The 27,280-nt window shown below is 37.3% G+C and overlaps 2 protein-coding genes across 13 annotated transcripts; both read left to right on the forward strand.

The window, feature by feature from the left end:
* The first annotated feature begins 5,777 nt into the window (after positions 1-5,777).
* On the forward strand, positions 5,778-26,981 carry LOC147495315 (protein PHOX1-like). 12 transcript variants are annotated; one of them, XM_086563950.1, is made up of 10 exons: positions 16,719-16,871; positions 17,127-18,752; positions 18,808-20,156; positions 20,366-20,417; positions 20,917-21,066; positions 21,226-21,943; positions 22,224-22,377; positions 23,735-24,502; positions 25,075-25,363; positions 26,730-26,981. In XM_086563950.1, the coding sequence occupies exons 2-3, from the start codon at positions 17,129-17,131 to the stop codon at positions 20,109-20,111; spliced, it is 2,928 nt and encodes a 975-aa protein (XP_086420076.1). In that variant the 5' UTR covers positions 16,719-16,871; positions 17,127-17,128; the 3' UTR covers positions 20,112-20,156; positions 20,366-20,417; positions 20,917-21,066; positions 21,226-21,943; positions 22,224-22,377; positions 23,735-24,502; positions 25,075-25,363; positions 26,730-26,981. The 12 variants fall into 12 exon arrangements, with proteins under 12 accessions (XP_086420080.1, XP_086420081.1, XP_086420076.1 ...); XM_086563945.1 differs by having other exon boundaries at positions 25,106-25,363; XM_086563946.1 differs by lacking the exon at positions 26,730-26,981 and adding an exon at positions 22,889-23,040 and having other exon boundaries at positions 25,106-25,588.
* Positions 12,533-16,408, forward strand: LOC147495316 (putative inactive ATP-dependent zinc metalloprotease FTSHI 1, chloroplastic). The gene is made up of 6 exons (XM_086563958.1): positions 12,533-12,793; positions 13,768-14,048; positions 14,372-14,455; positions 14,553-14,647; positions 14,736-14,985; positions 15,763-16,408. Exons 1-4 carry the CDS (start codon positions 12,748-12,750, stop codon positions 14,559-14,561), a joined length of 420 nt encoding a protein of 139 aa, XP_086420084.1. The 5' UTR covers positions 12,533-12,747; the 3' UTR covers positions 14,562-14,647; positions 14,736-14,985; positions 15,763-16,408.
* Positions 26,982-27,280: the final 299 nt, after the last annotated feature.

Genomic DNA, 27,280 nt, shown 5'->3' on the forward strand with positions numbered 1-27,280 from the left:
GACTTTGAGGTTTTCAGGGATGATCTGGGAGTGACAGGAGTAGTGCTACGCGTCTTTGGTTTAATACATGGGGGCGTCTGGAGGATCCAGGTGAGAAAGAGGTACAATTTACCTCCGAATAACTGTTACTGTGGTAGCCCGGCCGTGGCTGATTGTGCACAGCGGCTTTTTGTTGTTGGTGTGTGCTTGCCCAGGTGCTAGCCCATCGAGGCTAGGCATAATAAACGCTCCCAGGGTTAGCTGGTTTTCAAAAGGCTATGCAAATTGGGTTTAGGAAATAGCCCTTCAAGTTCCTTTTGAGTTTATTATGAGAATGAACAACAAAGCAAATGATGTTTTCGACACATTCTTGCATGGTACAAAGATGAGCAACAAATAGTTTTTAATGGGGTAAAAGCGAACCATGACACAGAGTTAAACCATGCTTTAAACTTATTGTAATGAGCAGTGGACTGCATTAAGGATTGGTCCACCCTTAAGGATGGGACGCAATCAACAGGACAAAAAAAGGAAAAAAAAGAAAAGAAAAAGTATTCCCTAGGAATCTATTAAATGGCAAGGAAAAAGAAAAGCAAACAAACAATAATGGTTTCACTATCACACAAACATGGCTGAGAGAGGGAGCTGATGTACCTAGAGAAGAGATTCTCGTTTTCGTTACGAATTAATGAAAAAGCCATTGAGGAGAGAACCAGATGGAAGGGGGGTTGTTTGATATATGGGATGATATTTGTCTGTCCTATCTATCGCTTTTCTGTAGTTTCTGTGTCGTTGGTGGGAATATGGAAAGACTTGGTTTTGGGAATATGTAGGTTCACATTGGGACTTTTTTGATGTTTTGTTTGGCTCCTTTCTGGATCTTCAACTTGGCTGCTGTCAATATCGACTTTGAGGTTTTCAGGGATGATCTGGGAGTGACAGGAGTAGTGCAACGCGTCTTTGGTTTAATACATGGGAGCCGCCACGGAGGATCCAGTGAGAAAGAGGTATAATTTACCTCCGATAATCTGTTCTTGTGGTAGCCCGCCCGTGGCTGATTGTGCCGCCTGCCGGCTTTTCTCGTTGTTGGTGTCGCTTGCCCGGTGCTAGCCCATCGAGGCTAGGCATGGTAAACGCCCGGGGGTTAGGCGGGTTTTCAAAAGGCTATGATCGTCACGACGGGCAATTACCCATAGTGATGGAAGAGTCTTATGTGAGAGGTAACAACAATAAGTTTTAACACCGCCTACTCCATCTTTTATACAAAGAGAAGGGGTGTAGAGGCAGCGTCCATTTGAATATAAGTTGTAATGTGCAGGGAGATAAACTTGATTTTTCATAGACCACAAGTATATTCAGTTGTAGAGAAAATGGGAGGAATGAACAACGAGCTGAGAAATTGATGTCGTAGGAGGCATCTATACTTGCTGTGAGCATTAAAACTCGGGGGGCTTTCCAGAGAAGTTCAAGGTTTAAGCAGCTATTAAAGAAAAGGAAGGAGGCTATCCAGAGAAGGCATCGATTGAACTTTTAAGGAGGGTATTTAAAGCTGAGGAGTTTGGTCTGGATGTGGCTGAGATGGTAGTGACTCACACAATGCAAGAGATAGTGGAAGTTGGTCTGATCCAAAGCTTTAGGGGAAGAGCCAACGGTTTTGTGGTAACTAACATTTGGCGGGGGGTATATAGTTGTACATGTATTTCTGTTCAGTTTCTAATTTACTGGTCCCTTTCTTTACTTATCTATATAAGTTGGCTAAGGTAAATGCTAGGTACAAACAAAAGGAACGTAACATTACATGGATGAGATACGCAATTTATTTACCTCTGTTTAAAGTCCTTCACATCCTTGATATCCATGTTTATATAAATCTTGGTGCCACTAAGGGTTGATGCCCAAAGCTTGCCTACAAAAGACAAAATAATTAAATTCAAATTCAGGCAGTCATTTTAAATAGCAACAAAGGTAGGCAAACAAAACAAAACGAAATAAATAACGAAAATGCGAAAGCAAAATCACCTCGGTAGTAGCCTGCCTTTAGGGACGTCGCAATGATCACTACGTTGGGTTGTTTCATCGTGTCTTCAGGAATGATTGATGTCATTCCTTCCCACAAAGTAATTGGCAGCTCCAAACTTGAAAAAAACAGAAAAATCATCCCCGACGCTAACATGATACGGGGAGAGTGAACAAACGAGCCGACGGAAAAAAAAAAAATGGGATCATTACCTTTTATTCATGATAACGACTTCTTTTAAAAGTTTCCAAATGCTATTCTAGCTTTGCCAACCTTTGTCAATACACCAATCACGTCTATGAGAAAAGTTAGCTGGCTTGCTTTAGTGGGCATATTGTCAAATTCGACGAACTTGAACATGTGCTTTGAGATGTCATTGGCTTCTTCAGTTGCGATCTTGACCAATGTCCCCTCTTTGAAATGGATCTTGTAAGCATTGTCGACGGAGCGGTAGTCCTTCGCAAACACAACGTCAAACTTCTCCAAGGTGTAGATGCTGCCCTCCTGGACAAAGTCTTCCTTGACAACGCTATCGAAATATTGGAAATCCTTTTCGAACAAAACGGCATGGATTTGATAACCCTGATCGCAAGTTGAAAATTAAGCAAGGTGAAATGTCCCTAGCACGACATTTTACCGGCATGAATAACAAAACGGATATACTATTATATTGAACAACACATTGAATACTCTATTCGGCAACAACCCATATCCCGCACAAATCATATATGTGTCAAGCACGCCTAAACGAATGGGCTACAGCCTTCCATGTTAATTAGTGCAATCAATGATGGCATAGAAAGGGATCAGATAAAGTAAAAAAAAAATAGACCAAAAATAAATGGAATGAATGATTCCAATGGACAGGGATAAAATTTAAAAAAGCATAGCGATCTAACGGGGTAGGATTGATATGGAAAAATAAACACCAAAGGCCGTTACATAATAAGATCAATCACTTGAAATAATAAGCAACTTTAAAATAGTTATAATGAGAAGAAAAAAAAAACAAACTTAGGAAAATATATATACAAAATACTTATTAAAGGACATACCATTTAACATTGGAGAAAAATTTGGGAGGATATGATATAGTGGTTTATTGAATATTTCATCATATCTGACACTATCCTACTTAGTCTATATGACAAAACTATACAGATATTTTATTTGATAAAACGTTTTGTACAACGACTCGTGTAGGGTGACAATCTTTTTTTTTCCAACCCAAATCCAACGTATAATCAGTGTACCTTAGAATCGAGCATGACAAATTCAATGCTAATAGCGCAATTCTTCTTCGAATTAATGGGTTTCCACATCCGGGTGACTCGAACCCTAATCTTCCATCGGTTCGTTCGAGTGTGAAGTTTGTCGAGATCGGTGAATTGCTGATTCGACATTCTCTCCAAAAGCTATCATGTGGAAAATTAAATATGTTAAACCAGGAAAATGGTAAACACGACAAAATGACTTAAAAGCAATAGGAAAAAAGACCCATCTCGGTTTAAGACCCATCTAGGAAATACATACGACGTAAACCTGGTCAAGAGTCACAACATAAATACCAAACATTAAGTAAGCAGCTATGTCTTAAAACATGCTCACTATGTGTTGGATCAATTTAGTTTTAAGACCTTGCTCCAGGAGTATCTGCTTACTAACGCTCGTGCAAATTGAAAGAAACACTAAAAATACCGTAATGGCTTAGACTAACAGAAAGACCCGGGCAGCAGGTGCGGCACCAATATTCCAATATCACTAAGTGTGCATACGTAGGGGTTTACGTTTTAGATCAGGGCAGCATGTGCAAATCACGCTTACTTAACAATTTAATCCAAAACCTCAAATGGCAAAATGTCTTGCTACATATTTAATTACCTCCGTTGGAATTCATAACTTAGCATTTCAAGATTCGACTACCCACATTAAAAAAAATTAGGTTGCCACATCCAAACAAAAAACGACGACTCTTTTTTAACTAAGGTGCAGAATATTTTTGGTAACCAAAAATGACAAATGACCAATCTCAAATCCCAAATACCCAAGATTGGGAAATATATTAATAGATGTGACGCTAAGATTGTTTGTTAGCAGTTACAAATGGTACTGGTTACCAGTAGCGCTTAACATATCTCACAAACACCTTAACCCAAACTGAGCGACGCATAAACGACTAAACTGTAAACACCTTAACCCAAACTAAACCACGCATAAACGACTAAACTGTCAAAATGTTTTGCTACATATTTAGTTACGTCAATTGGATTTCAGAACATATGGGCAATCAACATAAAATGCCGTAAATGGCACATGCATCATATTACTGTGGCTACAGTAACGTAGGCCAATTTCAGTAAAAAAAAGATAGCACGCAATAGTAAATTACGTAAGGTTCTGAAATCGAAAACTAATTTAAGGGAAAGCAAATTGAATCATGTAACCTGAAATCGAAAACTAATTGAAGGGAAAGCAAATTGAATCAAGTAAAGAACCTGTTGGAATCCTGGCAGTAAGAGTTCGGTAAGCCGAGGCCGCAAATCTTGAGCGAGAAACAAACAGAGAACATGAATTGTTAAATGAACAATTAGAAAATCATGTAAAGAAATAGACATTAGTAATAGAAAAGCACCTCTTTGAACAATGCCGAATCTGGAGCGAGAACTAATTTAAGGGAAAGCAAATTAAATCATGTAACCTGAAATTGAAAACTAATTGAAGGGAAAGCAAATTGAATCAAGTAAAGAACCTGTTGGAATTCTGGTAGTAAGAGTTCGGTAAGCCGAGGCCGCAAATCTTGAGCGAGAAACAAACAGAGAACATGAATTGTTAAATGAACAATTAGAAAATCATGTAAAGAAATAGACATTAGTAATAGAAAAGCACCTCTTTGAACAATGCCGAATCTGGAGCGAGAGTTTAGCAAATTGTGAGAGAGCGAGCGAGCCAGGTTTTATACTGAGAGTAGAGGAGCAACTTAAGGGAAAAATCATGGCTGTTTTAATAGCAATCAGTATTGGTTATTTGGGAAGGGGAGTTACAGTATCTGTGAAATCAGTCATTGTGAAATTAGTCGTCGATGAGAAATGAGTCGTTGTGAAATTGACTCCTGCCGTTTCTTTGTTTCTTTGAGAGCTTGAAAGGTGGGAGCGCTAGACTATGATATTACTGGAAGATGAAGTTGGATCGTTCACTCTCTCAATTTAATTTATCGTGCTAGAGTGTAGTGTGGTTGAAGCCCAAGCCCATTCAAAATAGATTTGTTAGTTAGTGTTTAGAATGTATATATTTGAGAAATAAAACTAATAAATTAGTTGTTAACTTTGTTTTAAATGCAATAAATAAGAAAGAGCCAAATGGGAAAGAAGAGCAATAATTTTTTTTTGTAGTAATTGAAAATTTTGATAATGCATGCATGCATTGAATTTACAACATTTAATTCATTAAATAAATCTTTTTAAATGCCTTTGAGAATTAGAAACGGTTTCAAAACGTTCTAAGTCATACACGTGTCTCTCTTCAGATCCCCATGCACATCAAACTCAGATCCCAAGACGATCCTGGCCTCTCTTTGTCCTGCCATTGTGTTTTATTATAATAGATTACCACAAAAGTGAAAAAATATGAATATACCCAGCCAATAAGAAACCAAAAACAAACCCACCTATTCTCCTTAAAAAACAAGAGAGGCACCTTATCAAACGTCCCCCAAAAAAACTTGGAACTCACGGAACAGCCGGGTCCCACCGAATATATATGTAATAGATTATTATTATTATTTTTTTGGCCAGCTTTGTGTTGTTCGGGGGAAAAAAAAAACCTTACCAAAAATTCCAAAAAAGCATAAAAATTAGTTGTTTTTGGTTCACAAATTCATAAAGTTTCTATCTTTGCAGCTGGAATAGCAAAAAAAAAAAAAAAAAAAAAAAAAAAAATCGTCCAGATAAGTTTTTAAGGTTCATTTGATTGGGAAATGTTCGTGTGAAAAAGTTTGCATGTTTTGATTGGGAAATGAGCTTTTGTTTCTCTACTTTAAATTTTGGAGCTTGTTTGTTGTAATTGGGTTTGTTTGTTTGCATTTCACTTTGTTTGTAGTTGTGGAAAAAAACAAAAAAATTGGTGAAATTTGTTTTTTTTGTGTGTGTAATTTTGTTGAATTGGAGAGAGTGGAGGTTGCATGGTTTTTGATTTGATTAGAAGATAAAGAAGCTCGGTCTTGGAAGACAAGAGACGAATTTTGGATTTGCAATGGGAAAGCCAAGTGGGAAGAAGAAGAGAACTTTATCAGACAAGTCGAACGATGGGAGTTCAAAAAGTATGAGTCCGAAATCGTTGGATGAGGATACTGCAATGTTTATTAAAATGGCTCAAGAGTTGAAGGAAGAAGGAAACAAGTTCTTTCAGAAGAGAGATCATGAAGGTGCCATGTTAAAGTATGAGAAAGCTATTAAGTTGCTTCCGAGAAGCCACGTAGATGTCGCGTATTTGCGGAGTAATATGGCTGCTTGCTATATGCAGATGGGTCTTGGTGAGTATCCTATGGCGATAAATGAATGTAATATGGCTTTGGAAGTCCAACCGAAGTACAGTAAAGCTCTCTTGAAGAGGGCTAAATGTTATGAAGCTTTGAATAGGTTGGATCTGGCCTTTAGAGATGTTGATTCGGTCCTCAGCTTAGAGCCGAATAATCTCACTGCACTGGAGATTAAAGAAAGGGTTAAAAATGCACTCGAGAAGAAAGGTATTAATATTGACGATAATGGATTCACTCTGGCTGCAGAGTACACTGAAATTCCTTGTGTGACGCACCCGAGCAAACCAATAAAAGAGAAGATGAGAAGGAAGAGGAGCAGCAAAGTTGTCGAGGATAGGAAAGTTGAGGATAAGGTGGTTGTGGAGGAGAACAAGGGTAAGTTGGTTATAGAAGAGAATCTTACTAAGGTTGAAGATAATCTCAATGGAGTCAAGGAAGAAGAAGCCACAGCGTCTGTGAAATTGGTGTTTGGGGAGGATATAAGATGGGCTCAGCTACCAGTCCATTGTAGGGTTGAACAGCTGGTTGAGACAGTTCAAAATAGATATTCGAGCTTAAAGGCTTTTTTTATAAAATACAAAGATAAAGAAGGTGACTTCATAACAATAGCATCCACTGAAGAGCTGAGATGGGCTGAGTCGTCTATTGAACCACAGGGTTCTCTCAAGTTATACATTGTAGATGCTAATCCTGGCCAACCATTAGCTGAGGGAGTACAGAAGGAAGGCAGGGGGAAGATGCGTGGGATGAATGGAAATAACATCCTTGAGAATGGTAATGCAGGAAAGGGCAAGAGCGCAGAAAAAGGATCATTTTGTATTGATGATTGGATTATCCAATTTGCTCGGGTCTTCAAGAATCATGTTGGCTTCAATTCTGATGCATACTTGGATCTTCACGAGCTTGGGATGAAACTCTACTCGGAAGCTATGGAGGACACGGTAACCTGTGAAGAAGCACAAAATCTTTTTGAGATTGCAGCAGAAAAGTTCCAAGAAATGGCAGCTCTAGCCTTGTTTAACTGGGGAAATGTTCACATGTCCAAGGTGAGGAAGAAGGTTTTCTTCACAGAAGATGCTTCAAGAGAAATCGTACTTGCACAAATTAAAGATGCTTATGAGCTGGCTCAGAAAGAATTTATGAAAGCTGGAATGAGATATGAAGAAGCTCTGAAAACCAAACCTGACTTCTATGAAGCTTTTCTTGCTTTGGGGCAACAGCAGTTTGAGCAAGCAAGGCTTTCATGGTATTATGCAATTGCGAACAAGTTTGATTTGGAGACATTTCCTTCCACCGAAGTTCTTCAACTTTTTAACAATGCCGAGGATAATATGGAAAAGGGCATGCAAATGTGGGAGGAGATGGAAGAACAGCGTTTAAATGAACTCAATACACCAGATAATCTTAGTAACCAGATGCAAAAGATGGGGTTGGATGGTCTATCTAAAGATATGACAGCAGAGGAAGCTGCAGAGCAAGCTGCAAACATGAGATCTCAGGTCAACCTACTATGGGGTACTATTCTTTATGAGCGTTCTGTTGTTGAATTCAAGTTAGGGCTACCAAGTTGGGAAGAATGTCTTGAGGTTGCAGTTGAAAAATTTGAACTTGCTGGAGCTTCTCCCACAGACATAGCTGTTATGATAAAGAATCACTGTGCCAATCAAACTGCAGTTGAAGGTAACATATCATATTCTACAGACAACTTTTGTTAATTAGAATAGATTTCTTCTATCACATAAAAGTGGAGTAAAATGCTGAACGTCTTCTACTTTTTACAGGGTTGGGGTTCAAAATCGATGAAATAGTACAGGCATGGAATGAGATGTATGATGCGAAAAGGTGGAAGAGAGGGGTACCATCTTTCTGCCTAGAACCTTTGTTCCGGCGCCGTGTTCCAGAATTGCATCATGTCTTAGAGCGCTTGTGAACAAATTTTCTTGGTGGATGTTTGAACCTTTGTTATTTAAGCAGTCGTAAATGCATTTCACTCCTCGTTGTCTAGAAACAGCACCCGTAAGAAGTCCGACAGGTAATTCCTTTACTCTTTCGTGATTTAACTACAAATATTTGTGCTCCTGGAGCCTTAGTATACACTCAAGGAGCTCAAACTGAACGCTTTTAGAATGTGAAAAATCAATCTCTTCTTAGAGAAGTTCAGTATAATTACCTGCTTTTGTCTTCCGCGGTTCCTATGCAATACATGTGGTTTCCTATGGAATATATGTCTTATGATTTGATATACTTGCTTCACTTTTGAATTGTCAGTACAAACACTGCTTGTACACAGTTGTTTTGGTGCGCCAAAGGATCTGTTAATATTTTTGGAGTGGGAACTAGGAAGTGGCAGCTCTGAACAGGTTAGGTGGAGATCAAATTGACAGATTGATAGTGCTAATTTCATTGTCATGTCATTCTCCAAAAATAATGATACAGATTCATAGTTGTCAAAGATATAAGATTCATATATGGGAAGATATTCGGTTGAGGAGGAATCCCTCATGGATTTTATTTTAGCGATTTTGTGAATCTGAAAAATAATATAGAAAACACATCTAATCCGGGATTTCATTGCCATGTAGTACATGGCAGTTTTCACTTTTCAGAACTGAATTGAGTACCTTGTATGGTGATGGACTTTCTGGATAGGAGTCTTCAGGTTCATATTCAGTAGGAAGGTTAGTATTAATTCTTCTTCTATCATGCTAATAACTGGTTATCAAATGTTGAGGACACACACTGTAGATAATATCCAAGATATAGCTGGACGAAATGGAGGAGTGAAGAAGTATAAAGTATTTAGTTACGATGAAGAACAGTGTAGCTTTCAGAACTGAATGGGGTAGTTGGTATGATGACTTTTGTGAATAGAGTCATCAGGTTTATATTCAGTAGGAGGATTACTGTCCTGTTCTTGTATCATGCTAATAACTGGTTATCAATTGCACACACACTGTAGATATGAAAAACATATCCTGCCACGCTGCCGAGTAGGGGCTAGCCATCTGGCATTCTAGTTGGATGAAATGAAGGGTGAAAAAGTATGAAGTGTTTTGTTGTTTGGAGGGCCATGAACGCCTGTATAGCTCTAGAACCCGCGATCACGCACACATGCCCTATCACGGCAACACGCGGTGTCAGGAAAGAATCTTCATTGAAGGGAATATTTAGATAGTGACCCATGCGATCAAGAGCGGTTTTGTGACCTTGCCAGCTGTCTCTAAAGCGGATGCTCTGTTATCAATGTACTATATGTGATGCCTTTGGGAAGGTATAAATAGGCAAAATAGCTCCTTCAGACACTCATTTTCCAACTAAGATTTCACTGTTTCCCTTTAACTCTTTGTCCTTGCCTTTGGTGTTTTGCCTTCTGTACTCCAGATCACTTCTTCTTGGTCATCCCTCTACATTTTGTCTAAGTCCATATCCATGCACTCACACCTACTCCCGTACACACACAAAGAGACTATAGCAGTTGCCTATGCGTAGGACACTTGCTGCCACTTTTACTACTGCAAACAAATTTAGCAACATGTTGGAGTGCGGTTGGGACGTGGAGCATGCTTTACACTACACATATTTATAACATTGAAACAATAAAATATGTTATACACATACATTTATAATTTGATCTGTTGATTGGTATTCCTCAGCTTAAGCCTTTCGAAAACAATTGTCAAGAACCAATTTGTAGATAAATGGTTATTGGATTGTGAAACTTAGATATCGAATAATCAACAAAAGCAGCACAAATATCTTTGTCTTCGTCAGATGCATATTACTTTTTTTTTTATCACATTTTGCACTTTTTCTCTTTTGCCTTTGTCATCCATACTCATGTTACCTACTCTTACTATGCTGTAGAGTGGGAAAATGAATCTCCATCTTCAGTAAGTAGTTACACCTTATTCGATAAAGTAGGAGCCTTCGGCGACCCCTTGTATGGTCTGGGGAGGCTTACTTGTCTTATAGTTTAGCTGCTTTATCCGTTTTTGGTTTCATTGCTTGTTGTTTTGTCGGGCACACCAAGGAGAAATCCACCTTTTGAATCTCAGCCTTTATGTATCTTTTCCCTTTAGAGTCTGTCTATTTCAAAAAGACTTCTGGATGGTGGACAGAAGAAAACGTTTTCTTGTAAGGTTAGACACCCAAATGTGTGTGATAACTAAATAAGTAAAAGGGATTAAATGATAACGAAAATATTTCAGATATTGAAGAAAAAATTAAAAAAACTGTGAAAAGGTACCAGCGAGTTACTTCTGGAGGAGGTTCTAACTGATTTAAACAGATTTCTGGGGTTGAATGTTACAACATTTCAAACGGGATTTGGGTAATAATACTAACTAGGAACTACCCTTTGAATAGGTATGTAGTAAACGTGAAATACGTGTGCACTGTGCAGGTAACAGAAGGTAACACATTTGAGCCTTCAAACGCTTTGGGAAAATAAAACTATCTTCAACTCGTTGACACTTCTGGATTTTTAAGCAGATGAAGAAAAAGTGCATACTTGACATCTGATCAGTTGGTCATAAAATCTCAGATGATTTTGCTTAGAAATGTACTTAGAACTAAATATGTAAGTAGATGTAGGTCAGGAATATTGGATGTTAACTTTCAAGTGCCGAGTAACTAGTGAACTTTGCTCGAGCTTTCAGTTCTCAGAAAAGAAACATAATTCTTAGAGAGGAAGTAGTTGTTATTTACACAATTAATTAGATGTTTTTCTTGTATCTTCAACTCTAATGTAGCTTTACTGTGGTACCAGGAAAAAACAAAAAAAAAAAAAGAAAGAAAAAGATAGAACGAATCTTAATGAATTTAACTGAATAAATAATGTGAAATAATACTTTCTAAGTTTCTAGAAATCCATCTCAGTTGGATTTAGGTTTTCTTTATACGTCCTCTAGCTGCCTATACATAAACATCTAGGTTTACTTTTGAGAAATTGTTGGCTTCTATATCCCCTATGCTAGAACTAGTTGTTAACGCTCTTTGGGCATCTTTCGTTTTTTTTTGCTGATGTTATGCATTTCAAGCTGGTAATCTGATACTATTTATGACGAGAATGCCCATTACGTATATACACTTCAAAATGGAATACTTGTCAGTTTCGGGAACACCATTTTTAAACCGAATTGTGTTCATGTTGTGTCTGTGTAACATGCCTAGAACGTTTAATTGCATGTCTTCTTTTCTCCTATTCTTGTTCGTATGGTACTTGCCTGTGTTGATTCATATAGTTGATTGTATATAGTTTTTGTCTGAGCTCATCTTAAAGTGTTTGCCCTTGATGTGAACCATTTTACTTTTGTTATATGTGCAGTTTTCTTTCCACGGGTCTTCCGCCTCAGCATCTGTTGTTTTCTCTGTAGAAACACAACAAGATGAGTGCTGATTCTGTCCGTGTTTAGCCTCATCATACCATTTATTCTTTATCTGGGGGACAACAAAAGTTTATCAATTTCTTACAATGATACGAAGAAGCAGAAATTTGTTTTTGTTGCTTTCTGCGTGCCCCCATTAGTTTCAGAGAGCATAGTTTTAAATAGCAACTAGAAAGTTTGTGTTTTATTTTTTGTTGACTACCATTTGTAGCGATATATGTCAAAGCAAAATTGTTGATTGTGGAGGGGGAAGGAAAGACACGCACCAGTTTGGTAGAAAACTGGTTGAATAAAGCCAATGGTGTTATATCCGAGGTGGATGTGGTGTTAACCGAAGCCCAAGTACCAAACAGTTGCCTAAGTGGAGTTTTATTCAATCCGTAATATTCTGTTTTTTAATGCTTGATCAGGCGCCAGGGATTATCTAGTGAATCCACGACTGACCTCTACAATGCTGCTACACAGGAGAGGGAAAACTACTCTGAACCAGCTCCTTATAGAATTGGATGGGTTTGATACTGGTAAAGGTGTTATATTCTTAGGTGCGACCAATCGTATGGATTGTTAGATCCTGCACTTCTCAACAGACATGGCCGATTTGATCGTAAGGTTTGTCTCTATGACTGATATAAGTGGTATTTGTTTAGATTGTCCACGTGAACTTCATTTGAGAGTAATTTGTCTTTGCTGAAGACTGGAGAAAACTCTTGTTAGTCATATATTTAAGTCTCACATTGGTCATAGATTTAATTACGTTGTAGATAAGAATCCATTCTCCTGGCGCTATTGGAAGATTAGCCATCTTAAAAGTTCATGCTCATAAAGTGAAAATGTCACCGACAGTGGACTTGTCCAGTTATGCGCAGAACTTACCAGGTAAAACAGTTTTATCTGGAAATGTTCCCAATTGGTTGCATGCTGCTTATTATGTAATGTTCATTCTCAGATGAAAGGATTTGTCCTTGATCATTACTAATTGTTAAAGCATGATCTGAACTTGCGTAGTGTGTACAATGTAAAATGCCTAGCTCTAGACAAAGTTATTAGCAAAAATCTAGTTCCTCTGAGATTCAATTTAGTTAAAAATATAAAATGGAATAAACATTGTCATAGAAGATATTGTGGAATTTCAGTGAAAATTGTATACACTAAATAATTTAGTTATTCTCTATTACAAATACATACATCAATTTATCAGAAGGAATCATTCATGTAACTTGATTTTTGACCTAAATTTCATTAATGATCTGCACATTTCAACATGAAATTTTGACCCATCTTTGTGATCACAAAGCCCATAATTAAGAAAATAGAAATCCAACTCCAGCTATTTTTTTTTTCTGTACTGGTCCTGCATAGTGCCAGCTAAGTGGTTAGTTTTCCCATAAATCAATCAGAAAAGAAAGCTTTGATATCCATGATTTCTACCTTGTGTAGTTGCACGTCTAGCACCCACCTATGACCTATATTATATCCCAATGCTTCCTCTGATATTCATGATCTTAAACTTAAGCTTTGACGAAGAGGGACAATGCCACAAGCCATAGCTCTTTTAACGAGAATACATTAGCTTCAATCACTGTACGTCTGTGCTTTGTGAATAGATTCTCTATAGGTTTATATCTGTACCGACTATACGTTGTATTTACATCTCCTTTGATCAGTATAGTTTAGCATACAGTATTTATGTCCTTCAATTTGGTACATTGTTAAATTTAAGTTTGATAGCTATATATCTCATGCTTTGGTTCAGCACTCTGTCCTTCATAGAAGGTCACAGTTAATGCAGTAATATCCATTTCAGTGGTGAAGTGCCTATTTGAAACAAAACTAACATTTTGGCTAATCAGGGTGGACAGGAACAAAACTGGCGCAGCTACTCCAAGAGGCTGCATTGGTGGCAGTTCGGAGTCGGAGAGGGCATGGTTCTATCCTTCAGTCAGACGTAGATGATGTTGTTGACTGCTTAACTGTGGGACCAAAGCGTGTAGGGATTGAGTTGGGTCATCAAGGGCAGTGTCGTAGAGCAACTACTGAGGTTGGAACTGCAATGACATCTTATTTACTGAAGCGCTATGAGGACACTAAGGTGGAATCCTGCGAACGCATCTCAATCATTCCTCGTGGCCAGGTTCTAACACATTGTTTAATTGGAATTCCATCATACTTTTATTTTTTGTTCATAATGGAGGCACTGTCTTACCTCCATCTGGACCTAACTTATTCATACAATGGTGAGTTATGTATAATAATGGTAATAGCTTATGCTAATATAATACAGTACATCCGGGGTCCATTAGCCATTTATTTAAGATAATTAGTCAATAATTCACTACAAATAGTACAAAATGTTAAGCTAATTAATTCATCGACTTGTATGTCATGTATTTCGAAGTAGGTCCAACCATTCAGTTACTCTCTCTAACAAAAATGTTTGTTAACTGATGCATGCAGAGTCTCTCGCAAACTGTATTTCATCGTCTTGACGACGAGTCTTATAGATTTGAGTGTCGACCTCAGTTGTTGCACCGGCTTCAGGTATAGTCACTTATTCTACTATTTCTTGAGATTGGTATTCTCTTCCGTGCGTTGATAATGATCATCAGTATGTGTATTATGTGTTACTTGGCGGTAGGGCTGCTGAAGAGGTTATTTATGGACTAGACATGTCTAGAGCATCTGTTAGCTACCATGGGATGTGTCTTGGCTTGCTCGTAAAATTTTGACAATGTGGGGTTTCTTCTTTGGTGCCTTGACCAAGAATCACGGTAACTTTTAGATATTTCGTACTTACTGTTTCATTATTTTCTTCCATCAGATGGAGTATGGAGAAATCAATGACCATACATGGAGAACCACCTCCTTGGAGGTAAAGGGTTAGGTTTGTGGGACCAAGTCTGGACTTTGAAGGATCACTTTATGATGACTATGATCTTATAGAACCCCCGATCAACTTTAATTTGGATGATGAGGTTGCTCAGAGAACTGAAGAGCTAATCTGTGACATGTACGAAAGAACAGTTTCTTTGCAGTGGAGACATCATGCAACTCTTCTCAAAACAATTAAGGTGTGTACCTGTGGTATTTTCATGTTCATATTCAAAGAAGGAACTCTAGGTTTGAGGATGATAAAGCATCTTAAATATGTGGGTGAGTATTGTGTTTATTTAAAGTAATCATATGCAAGGATGATAAAATTATGTATTATACAAGATTTTAATCATCATTTTAGCCTACATCTTCATCAACAACTTCATCATTTCCGTCATCATAGTTATTGTCACCACCGCTCGGTACAATGTTCTGCAAGGAAAGTAGGAAACCATAGGCCGTACTCTTGGTTGCACTAACGAAAATTCATCAATTCCTTGGAAACTCCTTTTCTCCCCTCAAATAATTGAACTAAGAATAACAAAAACAAAATAATTGTTGTATGTTGTTGTGAAACTGGAATGTTTGTTTGCCAACTGTAGCCAACTCCAAAAAAAAAAAGGTATAGTAGGTATATTTAGTATGTGGTACACATTCAGAATTAAACAAATATTCCGATGAATAAAATTCTCAAGTTGGGGCCATTTGTACTAGTCGTAGTAACTAGACAAACTAGCTGAGCTAGGAAAGTAAAGAAAGATGTAGTCCTGGGTCAAATACTTTTGATTGCATGATATGGGTGTAGCCATATAAGTGTAAATTCCCTCCAGTTACTGAATTGGTTTGGTCTATATCTTTTTTAAATTCCAATTTATCTTTTTGCGCCTAGACAGGACCTGAAGCGTCAATCTCGTTGACATTGTTTTGCACTGGTGTCAGCCAACTTTGAGTTACTGAAAATAATCCATTTGCAGGTCCTCCTGGATAAGAAAGAGATCAGTGGAGAACAAATTGAGTACATTCTGAACCAATATCCTGCATAAACACCTGTAAGGCATCTTTTGGAGGAGGAGAGTCCAGGGAGCCTGCCATTTTTTGAAATGTAGCAAAAGCGTGATTTTGAGTTATCCTTGCTTACAGAGTCGAAAGAACGTTAGGGATGAATTTACAGTAGATCTTGTAACCGCTTGACCACCCCAGAGCAAGGAAACTTCTCCAATCTGTCCAAGCGGCTTTAGAAAGAATTGAAGGGTAAACTAAAACTGAAGCTATCAGTGAAAAGTGGTGCATATATGTACCATTGATATTGCTTTGCAATTCTCAAGAGGCCTATTGTGGAAGTGAAGTTATTTGGCTCGTCAGATTCTTCAGCTGGCTGAGCGACTGAGACCTTCGCTGATTGGATATGAAATGCTTATTGCATATAATTGGGTGCTTCTACATCTCTGTTACAAAGCACCCATGGTGAGAAAATGTCTTAGTGAGAGGTGAATGTCATTGTTTTGGGTTGTTTTGATTTTGATAAAATGTAAACAAATTTTTGTAATACACAGAATCATAAATACTGTACAGATTAGTCAGTTACCTATTCAGGCTTCAAAAATTTGATTTTAACTGCAAGTTATGTTCTCATTCATTTATTTTTTTTACTACTTAGTTTACAATTAAACTGATGTTAATTCCGGACCAGACATTGTACAATTTTGAACTGAATGATGAACAAAACCACAAGAATGTATTATTGTATATATTTACACCATTCATAAAGAATTCACCCTGATGACATTTGTAATGAAATTTGCATTTTTTATGTCGGCAAAAACAGAAAATCGGATGATCGAAAATTCAAATGAAGTTACGTATGAAGCAAGTCAACAACATCTTACTATCTTACCAGTCCCACCACCACGCGCAAAGGAAGAAGACTTGAAAGAAAAGTGGAGACCTGATAAGATATTTGTGGTTTTTTTCATTTCATCACCATTGTCATATACAAACAGCAGAGAGAGTTTTCCATAACTTCTTTGTCGATCTTGGACTAGTACTCAGCTTAACCTCACTTGATCAATTATTATATTATAAGGTCAGTTCATTACAAAAAATTTCTTCCTTGTTTGTTGTTGTTATTATACACTCGATTATTACTCTTTTTTTAATCTCCCAAAAATATTATCCTACGTTCCATTTGTATGTTTATCTACTAATTCTTCACCTTTGTTACTTTTTTTTTATACATATTCTCTATTTACTTAATGTTATGTATTTTACATATATCCTACTGGAGTAGCTCTATCATGTCTCATCACTTTAATTGACAACCAATGTGTTGCAATGACAGGTATGGAAGTTGCTGCATCAGTTGTTGGAAGCGTACTGACTTGTGCGCTTAATCAGTTGGGTGTCATATGTCTGAGTGACCAAATTCAGACATTGAGAGACAAAAAAGGAGAACTGATTGCCAGAGTTAATGAGGTGAATGAAATATTGCAAATTGCAGAGGTACAACAAGGAAAGACGCGCACAAGTGAAGCACAAAATTGGTTAAGTGATGCCAAGAATGTTATAAATAAGGCGGATAATGTGGATAAGGAAGCCAACGTGGGAAGGAGATGCCTAAGTGGAGTTTTACCGAATTGTTGTTCGCCTAATTGTCGTTCACGACTGAAGTTGGGTGAACAAATTTCGGAGTTCTTTAAAGAGATGGTTGATCTATTAGATAAGGCTAGTCGATTCTCAGAAGAGTCTTTGACGTTTTTGGGAATGGAGATGCCGACTACAAGACTGATTGGTAGTACTGCTGATGAGAACCTCAAGATGGTTTGGGAATGTATAGTAGGTGATAAGTTTGAGAAAATTGGTGTCTACGGCATGGGTGGCGTGGGAAAAACCACCATTATGAAGACAATCAGTAACCAGCTCGTGCAAGAACGTATTCGTTTTGAAAATGTTTTGTGGGTCACTGTATCCAAAGCTGTTGATGCTCAAACACTTCAAAAGCAGATTGCGAAAGTACTCGGTTTGGATCTTTCTGACGAACAAGATGAAGATAGTAGATCGTCATCATTGCTCAGAGCATTGCATAGAAAGGGAAAGTTTGTGCTTATCCTAGACGACATATGGAAGCCATTTAATCTACATGAGCTAGGAGTTCCCGAACCCACAAAAGACAATGGGTGCAAGGTAATATTGACTACCAGGTCAAGGGAAGTGTGCGAAGGAATGTTGTGCCAGAAATATGTCAAAGTTGAGCAGCTTTCTGAGGACGAAGCATGGGAACTGTTCTTGGTAAATGTCCGTGAGGAGCTTGTTCCCGACGTGGAAGAGATTGCAAAAGAAGTTGTTGCGGAGTGTTGTGGTTTGCCCCTTGCAATCATCACAATTGGGCGAGCTATGAGAAGCAAAGATGTTGGTGAGTGGCGAGTTGCATTATCAGATCTGAAGAAGTCTACAAGTTTGAACATGGACATAGAGGAACATGTCATTCAGCGTTTGAAGTTCAGTTACGATCGATTGAGGGAGGAGAATCACCAGAAGTGTTTCTTGTATTGTGCACTATATCCTGAAGATTTTGAAATCAAGACTAGTGAGTTGATTGAGTATTGGGTTATGGAAGGGTTAGTCAAGGGTTCTAGCAAAGAAGATGAAATGCTTCGTGGCCATGTTGTTCTGAATACACTAAAGCGTTGTTGCATGCTAGAAGAAGTTTCTTCTCAAGAAGATAGTGATTATGAAGATCAAGATAGGGACCGTGTTAAAATGCATGATTTGATTAGGGATATGGCTCTTTACATCACCAAAACAAAACCTAAATTCATGGTCAGAACTGGGCTTTCATCAACAGAAATACCACATGAAGATGCTTGGTCGGAAGATTTTGAGAGGGTTTCGTTTATGGAAAGTCGTATAAAAGACATTTCAATTATTCCCAAATGCCCTAAACTCTCGACATTCATCATTTCTCAAGGTTCTCAAATGCCCTAAACTCTCGACATTCATCATTTCATTCATCATTTCTCAAGGCCTTAAAACACGTTGTAAGTGGTTTCTTCATGCACATGAAAAGTCTCACGGTTCTCGATTTATCGGGACTCATATTAAGTCGTTACCAGATTCAGTCTCTGATTTGGTAAATCTTTGTGGGTTACTCTTACTTGATTGTGGGAAATTAGTTAGAGTGCCTTCTCTATCCAAGCTTCAGTCACTGAGAGTGTTGAAACTCACAAGTTCGGCCATAGAAGAACTGCCTCGAGGCATGGAAATGTTGGTCAACCTTAGAAGCCTTGATCTCAGTGGCAATTATGAATTGAAAGAAATGATCCCCACGGGATTGATATCTAAGTTTTCCTTACTTCAAGAGTTAAAATTGCAGGGCATAAAACCGGAAAATGTGTATGCGCAAGAAAGAGGGGGAGATTTTGTGCAGGAACTCTCGAGCTTGACACAATTGGAAAATCTTGATATCGAATTTCATGAGTTGTCAGACTTCATTGCCTACGGTGAATTTGGAAACTTTGAAAAGTTAAAAAAGTACTATATTGGGGTGGAAAAATTGGATAGAAAAGCTTACTTCGATCAGGAGAGAAGTCTATATTTGTCCAACTCAAAGGGCATATATTTGTCCAACTCAAAAGGTATTCCTTGCAATGCCCTCTCACTTCCGAAACGGATTCAATTTCTTCAAGTTAAAAAATTTAACCAAATCACAAGGTTGCCCTTAAATGATTCGCCGGACCTAAGAGAAGTTATTATTATTTCCTGCGATTCAATCAAATTCATAGTACCAGAGGGTGTCTTCCTACAACGGATTGATAGGTTGTTTATTTGTCAGTGTAAGAGTCTAAGCAAGATATATGAGAAGGTCCCAGCACACGGAGCTTTTCCTTGTTTGAAGACTTTGGAGATCTGTTGTTGTAATAATATCAAAGTTTTATTGCCGTCTAGGTTGCTTCAACAGCTTTGTAACCTGAAAAAGATCTTTCTTTGGAATTGTGAGCAATTGGAGGAGCTAATTGTAGAAGAAAAAGAAGAACTAGTTGAAGGAATTGATTATACTGTCGCACTCCCAAGGTTGAAGAAATTGGACATCGGCGATCTACCGAAACTGAAGAGCATTTGGAAGGGCGTGATGGTTTGTGACTCTCTTCAAACAGTTATAGTATACAATTGTCCTGAATTGAAAAGGCTCCCTCTGTTCAACCGAGAATATCAATCAGCCCCACATTCTCTCAAAGAAATTTATGGAAGAAGAGAGTGGTGGGATTCACTCGAGTGGGGAGATTATCCATGTCCTCAACATCTCTTTCAACTCTTTCAAAAAAGTTGACGACGATGATGATGATGATCTACACTGAAAACCCTTTCGATCAAGGTATGTGTCATGTTCATACGTAGTTTCAAGATTTCTTTTTAGGATTTTGTTTTTGTTGCCGTTTTTAAAGATTTTTAAATAATTTGTTGTTCAATTTATCCACAGATAAATTCGAATTTGTATTGATTTTTCGTGGAGATTCAGAAATTCTAGTCTTGTTTTGGTTTCAATTGATTGGAATTTTGAATTTGATTGTTTTGTTTTTTCAGTTGAACTGATTTCTAGAGTTTTCGATCACCGATAGTATTGGAACTTCTTTTGGTAAGGGTAAAATTCAGAACGACTTCTATACTCTCAATTATTTGTTCCTGTCAATCAATGGTGTCTATGTGTGTGTCCGCAATGTGATTTGTTCAACAGTCAAACTGGACGCAGAGAACGCAACAACTTAATTTATGAACAAGAAGATGTGTTTGAATGAGGATTTGATTTAATTTGTATTGTTTAGGTTGAGTATATATCTATAATACCTATTGATCTATGAAACGAGTTTTAGACACATTTTTTCAAACTAAACAAGTTTATGGTACTATATTTGTGAGTCTTTTGTGGTACACAATAATGCATATCCTGTTTGATCGAAGCATTTTGTGGAGCATCCTAAGTATGTAACTAACTGTAGGACTGGTACTGCAAAGAATGTCGTCTCATTAATTTTCTTACTAACCACTTCTATCAGTACATTGTATGCATAGACTTTCAAGAACTTTTGCTTCGACATTTATCCTTAGTCTGCTGAAATTAGCATTAAAAAATGCAGATAGTTAAAAGGGGAGATAGTTCAGAGGAAACTCTTGAGACCACTGTCTGGTATTTAGTCCTTCACTGGAAATTTGAACCGTCTCATTCTGCTTACATGTCCTGCCTTGATGTTGGCAAACCAAAGCGCCCAAATCGTCTTCCTGTGGAGGTTAGTAAAATACCTGCATTATGTGTTACGAGAAATGTTTCCATTTACTCTATATTGACTCCCTAGAAATATTCCTCACTACTATTGCGTGACTTATTCCCATCGCATTGCCTTCTTCAACAACGATAATTGCAATACATCCATTTTCAATTTCCATAGAAGCTTCCCTATCTGGAACTAAGGGAAGGCCGCTAGCCTGGGGGTAATGAAGTGTATTCTTCTCAGAGACAATATGTTGAACGAGCTCATGGTCAAGACTCAAGATACGGATGGCAAGGGTGCAACTAGGGCCTCAAGAAAAAGATCTGACTAGGAGGGAGCTCAATCAGCAGAAGGTTCATTAACAGATGTGGTTGGTCAAGAACAACTGTTGGTTGTTCCATTCCTTGTCCTCCAAAAGAGTGGTGGTTGTGGTTTCAAGATTCTTGAATTGAGACGCAGCCTCAAGGCTAATTGGGCATGTAACTTGCTTAAGAGTGCTGATAAACTGACTAGCAACTCTCATTTCCCAAATGTTGATTCCCCTATTGGCTGTTCTTCATGTCATCCTTTTGTGGGGAAGGTCTTTAAAAATCTTGAAGTGAGGCGGGCAACTTCATTATTTTGTGGGGAAGGTTTGTATTCCGAAGTGATAGTAAGGACAACTACTTGTATTGCCCCAATGCTGTTGACCTGAGAAATGGTGAAATTGAGCAATTTCAAATTCATTGGATGAGAGGTGAACCGATTATTGTTAGACATACATGTACTTGAAAAAACATCTGGTGTTAGTTGGGAACCAATGGTCATGTGGAGGGATCTCAAAGAAATCAGAGGAAGCAGAGAGTGGTGGGATTATCCATGTCCTGAACATCTCTTTCAAGAGCTCAATTATTAGGTTAGTTAAGGCTTTTATTCTTTTCAATTTTCTTTTTAAACTTCTTCATAATCTGATCTAATGAAATTTTCCCTACTATTATAAAATCAAGGTCTGGAAGAATTAATAGGTCATGCTGATGTTGTTGTTCAATTGATCCACATATAAATTCGGATTTATATTGATTTTAAGTGGAGAATCAGAAATTCAGGGCTTGTTTTGGTTTCAATTGATTGAAATTTTGAATTTTATTGTTTTGTTTTTTTCCAGTTGAACTGATTTCTAGAATTTTTTATTGCAGAATCACCACCGATAGTATTGGAACTTCTTTTGGTAAGGGTAAAACTCAGCGATGACAGTCTAACGTGTCACCAATGTCAGCGAAACGACAAGCGTGTTGTTGTCTTTTGTACCAATTGCACAAAACGTTACTGCCATCCTTGCATCAAGAATTGGTAATTTGATCTTTAAGTAATTACTGACATCTATTAACTAGAAATCCATTTTCAATCTAGGGTAATTTGTAATTTTCATAACTGTGTAATGTGTTGTTTTGATGCATTGATGAAAAATTGTGTGTGCTACTCTTTACAGTTGTAACTCCCTAAATGTAATTTGTTAGGACATAGAAGACCAAGAGTTTCAAAATGGGAATTTGCACAGTTCAAAAGTGCATATACTTTTTTTTTTTTGAATTTAATATATGGCTAAATGATAATTTTGTGTATAATTATATAATGAGCTTATTTGAAAATTTTGGTTTCTGTATGGAGTATTAGAGGTACCCTGTAAAAATGAAGCAAATTGAAAATGCATGTCCTTTGTGGTGTTGAAATTGAAATTGCAATTGCAAGGCTTGCTTGTGAGCGAATATAGTGATGGTGTGGACTTTTGCTTTTTGCTTCTGTTACTTTTTACTTTATGGTAATACTTTTAGAAGAATACCAACATAATATTATTGTACAGTCCAGATGTAACCCAATCCAAATGTCAAACTTCAGCGGCTCCTCTACTTGCTCCACGGAGTTTTGCCTCTCCTCCGATAAGTTGTTTTGGAGCGGGAATCTGAGATAGAAGTGGAAGCGGAATCTCAAATGTGCCTATTAGAATTGAAATCGGTGCTTTCTCTCTTTGCTACTTTTGTTTCAAATAGCTGTCTTTAAATTTTAGGGTTGAGCGGAAGTGAACATCAAGAAGGATTAAACTTGATGAAGATGAACGTCAGTATTGGTTTTGTCTAATACCCTCATGTTTGTATTGGCTGCTTCTTTCTTTCTTTTGTAGTTTTTTTGGTATTTCAAAATATTGTTGTTACTTGCATCTGAAATTGATTTTTATTTTTTATCTTTACTTTTTGTTTTTTCGATTTGTCTGTGGTGTGCCGTTGTTGTGGAGGGGGGTGTCATTTTACATGTCAAGTGGACCAGGGTCATGTTAAAGCTATATGAGATCCATTTTTCTATGCGTGGCAAGTTCTAGAACTGGAAAGATTACTTGTATGGTGATATAACTCTGAGTCATTTACATCTTAGTTGGAAATAGATTAGATCTATTTTTGTGGTTTGATCAGTAGAAAATCCTGTATACATGTGTTTTTGTTGTTTGCTTACCAAAAAAGGAAAAGAGAAAACATAAAGTTTGCCATTTTTTATGATAAGTAGATTCATTTTATTAGACAGATGATCAATACAACAAACTGGGTGGGAAGGACATCTATATAACCTAGTACTCATTAGACAACCAATGCACCTTATGTTCCTCATTAGAATGGCGTGACTTATTCCCATCTCCTTGCCTTCTTTAATTTGACAGTGATAATTGCAATACATCCGTTTTCAATTTCCATAGAAGCTGGCCCAATCCTGATTGTCCATATGATCTCTGTCTCATATGCTGTCTGGAACTAAGGGAATGCCGCCAGCGTGGGGGTAATGAAGCGTATTCTTCTCAGAGACAGTATGTTGAACGTGCTCGTAGTCAAGATACGGATGGCAAGGGTGCAACTACGGCATCAAGAAAAAGATCTGGCTGGTAGGGAGCTCAATCAGCAGAAGGTTCACTAACAGATGTGGTTGGTTGGTTTCCTGACTGGAGAACAAACATCGACTGTTCCATTCGTTGTACTCCAAAAGAGTGGTGGTTGTGGTTCCAAGATTCTTGAATTGAGACGCATCCTCAGGGCTAATTGGGCAAGTAACTTGCGTAATAGTGCTGAGAAACTGACTAGCAACTCTCAGTTCCAAAATGTTGATTCCCCTATTGGCTATTCTTCATGTATTCCTTTTGTGAGGAAGGTCTTTAAAAATCCTGGAGTGAGGCGGGCAGCTTTCCAAAGTGATAGTAAAGACAACTACTTGTGTTGCCCCAATGTTTTTGACCTGAGAAATGATGAAATCGAGCATTTTTAAATGCATTGGATGAGAGGTGAACCGATTATTGTTAGACGTGTACTTGAAAAAACATCTGGTGTTAGTTGGGAACCAATGGTCAAGTGGAGGGCTTTCAGAGAGAGGTTCCAAAGGAAATTTCAAAGAGGAGACCCGTAGTGTTAAGGCTATTGACTGCTTGGATTGGTGTGAGGTACAGATCTTGTATTCCTTAACTTTTGTTACCCTGCAATCTTTTACCTATCAATGGTTGTGGCTACTTTTTTTGTCTAATTTGGTTAAGATTATTAAACTGTGAGACCTTGACCTAACTTCAACTAAGTAGGTACTGCTACTAGTAACTTCAGTCACTAACGTGCTGCATCTTATGAACACAGGTTCTAGGATAAATTATGAATGTGTAGTCTTCTAGTAAAGGTTCTTATCCTATTTCCTTTTGATTATATGTATACAATATCTAAATCTGTACCAATCGAAAAAAGAAAAAGAAAAACAGTAGTTAAAAAATGTGTATTGCTTTTGTTTATAGCTTCCTCTCTAGTAGTAAACTGGATGGGTTCATGCACGTTTTTTGGTTATTCTGTTTTCCATATTGTTTTAACAAAGTCAACAGAAATTGCTACATGGGTTACAGTAGAGATATTTTAACTGTAGATAATCTCATAGAAATTTTCTTATATTCGGTTTCCCTAACTTGCAAAGTTACACCTACAAAAAGGGCTTGTCAGTTGTGCGGTTACATTTTGTTTTCTCATTGTGTTGTAGGTTGAAATTAATATTCGTCAATTCTTCACAGGCTACCTAGAAGGCTGTATGCACAGTAATCAGTAGCCAGAAATGTTGAAGCTTAAGAAATGGCCCTCATCCAGTTCATTTGAAGATCGGTTGCATGGCCTGGTGCGGAGTTTATTGCTGCTCTCCCATTCAGTGATTACACCCTATCCGAAGTCTGGTTTTCTGTATCCTGCCACAAAATTTCCTGAAAATTTGTTGAAGCCAGACTTGGGGTCCAAAACATATGTAGCGTATGGATTTCCAGACGAGCTCGGCAGAGGTGATTCAGTTACAAAGCTGCATTGTGACATGTCTGATCCGATATGTTTTTCTTACTCTAAAAACTTTTCTTGTGTTTAATGCTTTTCTGCTGTATATACTTTCTCTTGTTTTGTGTATCCTAGTGCTTGACGTAGTTTTCTCCTGGGCTATCTAAACACATATTTGCTTACAATTTGTCCTTTTTCATAATATGTTATTTGAGGGTATGAAATGCTTTTCTTCACTCTTCTATCTTTTGAAGACGAGTTAAGCTTTCTGTGTCTGTCCTATTTAAATATTGTCTTTGTGTTTTTCTTTTGTTTGGTTCAGTCCTAATTAGCCATTCAGAAAAGAAAGAAAATCATATGCATGATATGTTGTAGCTTATGGATCCAACTTAGGTCGCATAAATGCTTTCCGTTTTCCCTCCAGTTGGTGGTAAATGCTTACTCATTTACTTGTTTTAGGATTAAGTTGGGCTTTGAACAAAACTTTAAAAGAGAGTATTGCGCAACAAGTCCATTAACAACCGGTAGGAGTATTGTCATAAACACAGTATGAATGTATGATCCTTTTTGATTCATTGACACTTTAACAGGCATTGTAAATTACTGGTGATCACAATTCATATTTTTAGTTTCCTCTGCCAGTTTAAAGCTTTCATACTCTTTTAGTGTAGTTATATTTCAGATATTATCTCCTGCCATTTTTAGGTTATTTAGCAATTAGCATGCTAAATCGATAATTTTTGTATTGATGTCTAAATAGTAAAATATTTCTTATCATCCTATACCATTCAGTTGCCATAATGCCTTAATTCTTGGATGTTATCACTTGAAGAAATTGTGTGAAAAGAATTTCAAAATGGATTAGAAACTGAGGGATTGAATGGAGAATCAGGATAGCGCAGAAAGCTTTATCCCCCCCCTAGAGGTCAAGTGCACTACAAATTGCGCCGCTAGCCCCTTATTTTAAATTTGACAATTCTATTTGATTAAATTGTAACTACCTTCAGAGTGCACGACGAATAAGTTGTTGATAATTTTTTTAAGAAGTTGAGTACACTTTTGTCCATGCAAATAACTATAAAAAGACCCAGAAAAAGCTCTCTGAAATTGTAACAGGAAGAACTGCTGATCTGCCCACCCTGGACCATAGAACATTGTTCTTTAAAATTTAGAGTGGGCTGAATGATAGGAGGCCGTGGACCGAGCTGAGCAAGCTCTTGCCTGATTGACAAGAATTATTATATTATATGTGTTGTTTGATTTCGTCAAGCATCTGGAGTTTTGTCGGAACATTACAAATTGTTTTTGTTTGTCAAGTGTATCGGTTACAAAGTTGGCAATATTTGTTTGTGTTAAATCATAATTTCCTTGTTGCAGTGGGACAAAAGGAGAAGAAATTATTCCTTGTCAGGAGATGGAACATATTATAGAGTTGAGATTACCAGTGATTGAATAAAGTTGATACTGTAAACTTTTAAGATCTTCTCTCCTTATAGTATCTTTCAAGTTGTAGATAATGAGGTTGCCGAAGAAAAGAATAAGATTGCTGATAATTAATGTGTATGGCTGGAGCCATCCTCAGTATGTACAACCCCATTTTATAGTAAAGTATTTGAATTTCAGATTTCATTACTTGTTTGCATTTGATTCTATATAAATAAGAAAATAAACTTTGGAAGACTTATTGGTGAAATACTTTGAAGATGAAATTAATAATTTGTTTATAATTAAGACAGCAAATGTTTATCTTGTTTATAATTAATACTTTGGAAGAATTTGTTTATAATTAAGATTACGATTTTCATTTATCTTGTATTCTTGTGAAACCCACAAAAGTTAATTCCAATTCTGATGTGTAAGTGCAAGGAGCAGGGGAGTCTAATGTGTCACCTCTATTAACTAGAAAGCTATTTTCAATCCAGAGTAAT

The sequence above is a fragment of the Coptis chinensis genome, chromosome 6 (assembly GCF_015680905.1).
Source record: "Coptis chinensis isolate HL-2020 chromosome 6, ASM1568090v1, whole genome shotgun sequence".
Lineage (NCBI taxonomy): Eukaryota > Viridiplantae > Streptophyta > Magnoliopsida > Ranunculales > Ranunculaceae > Coptis > Coptis chinensis.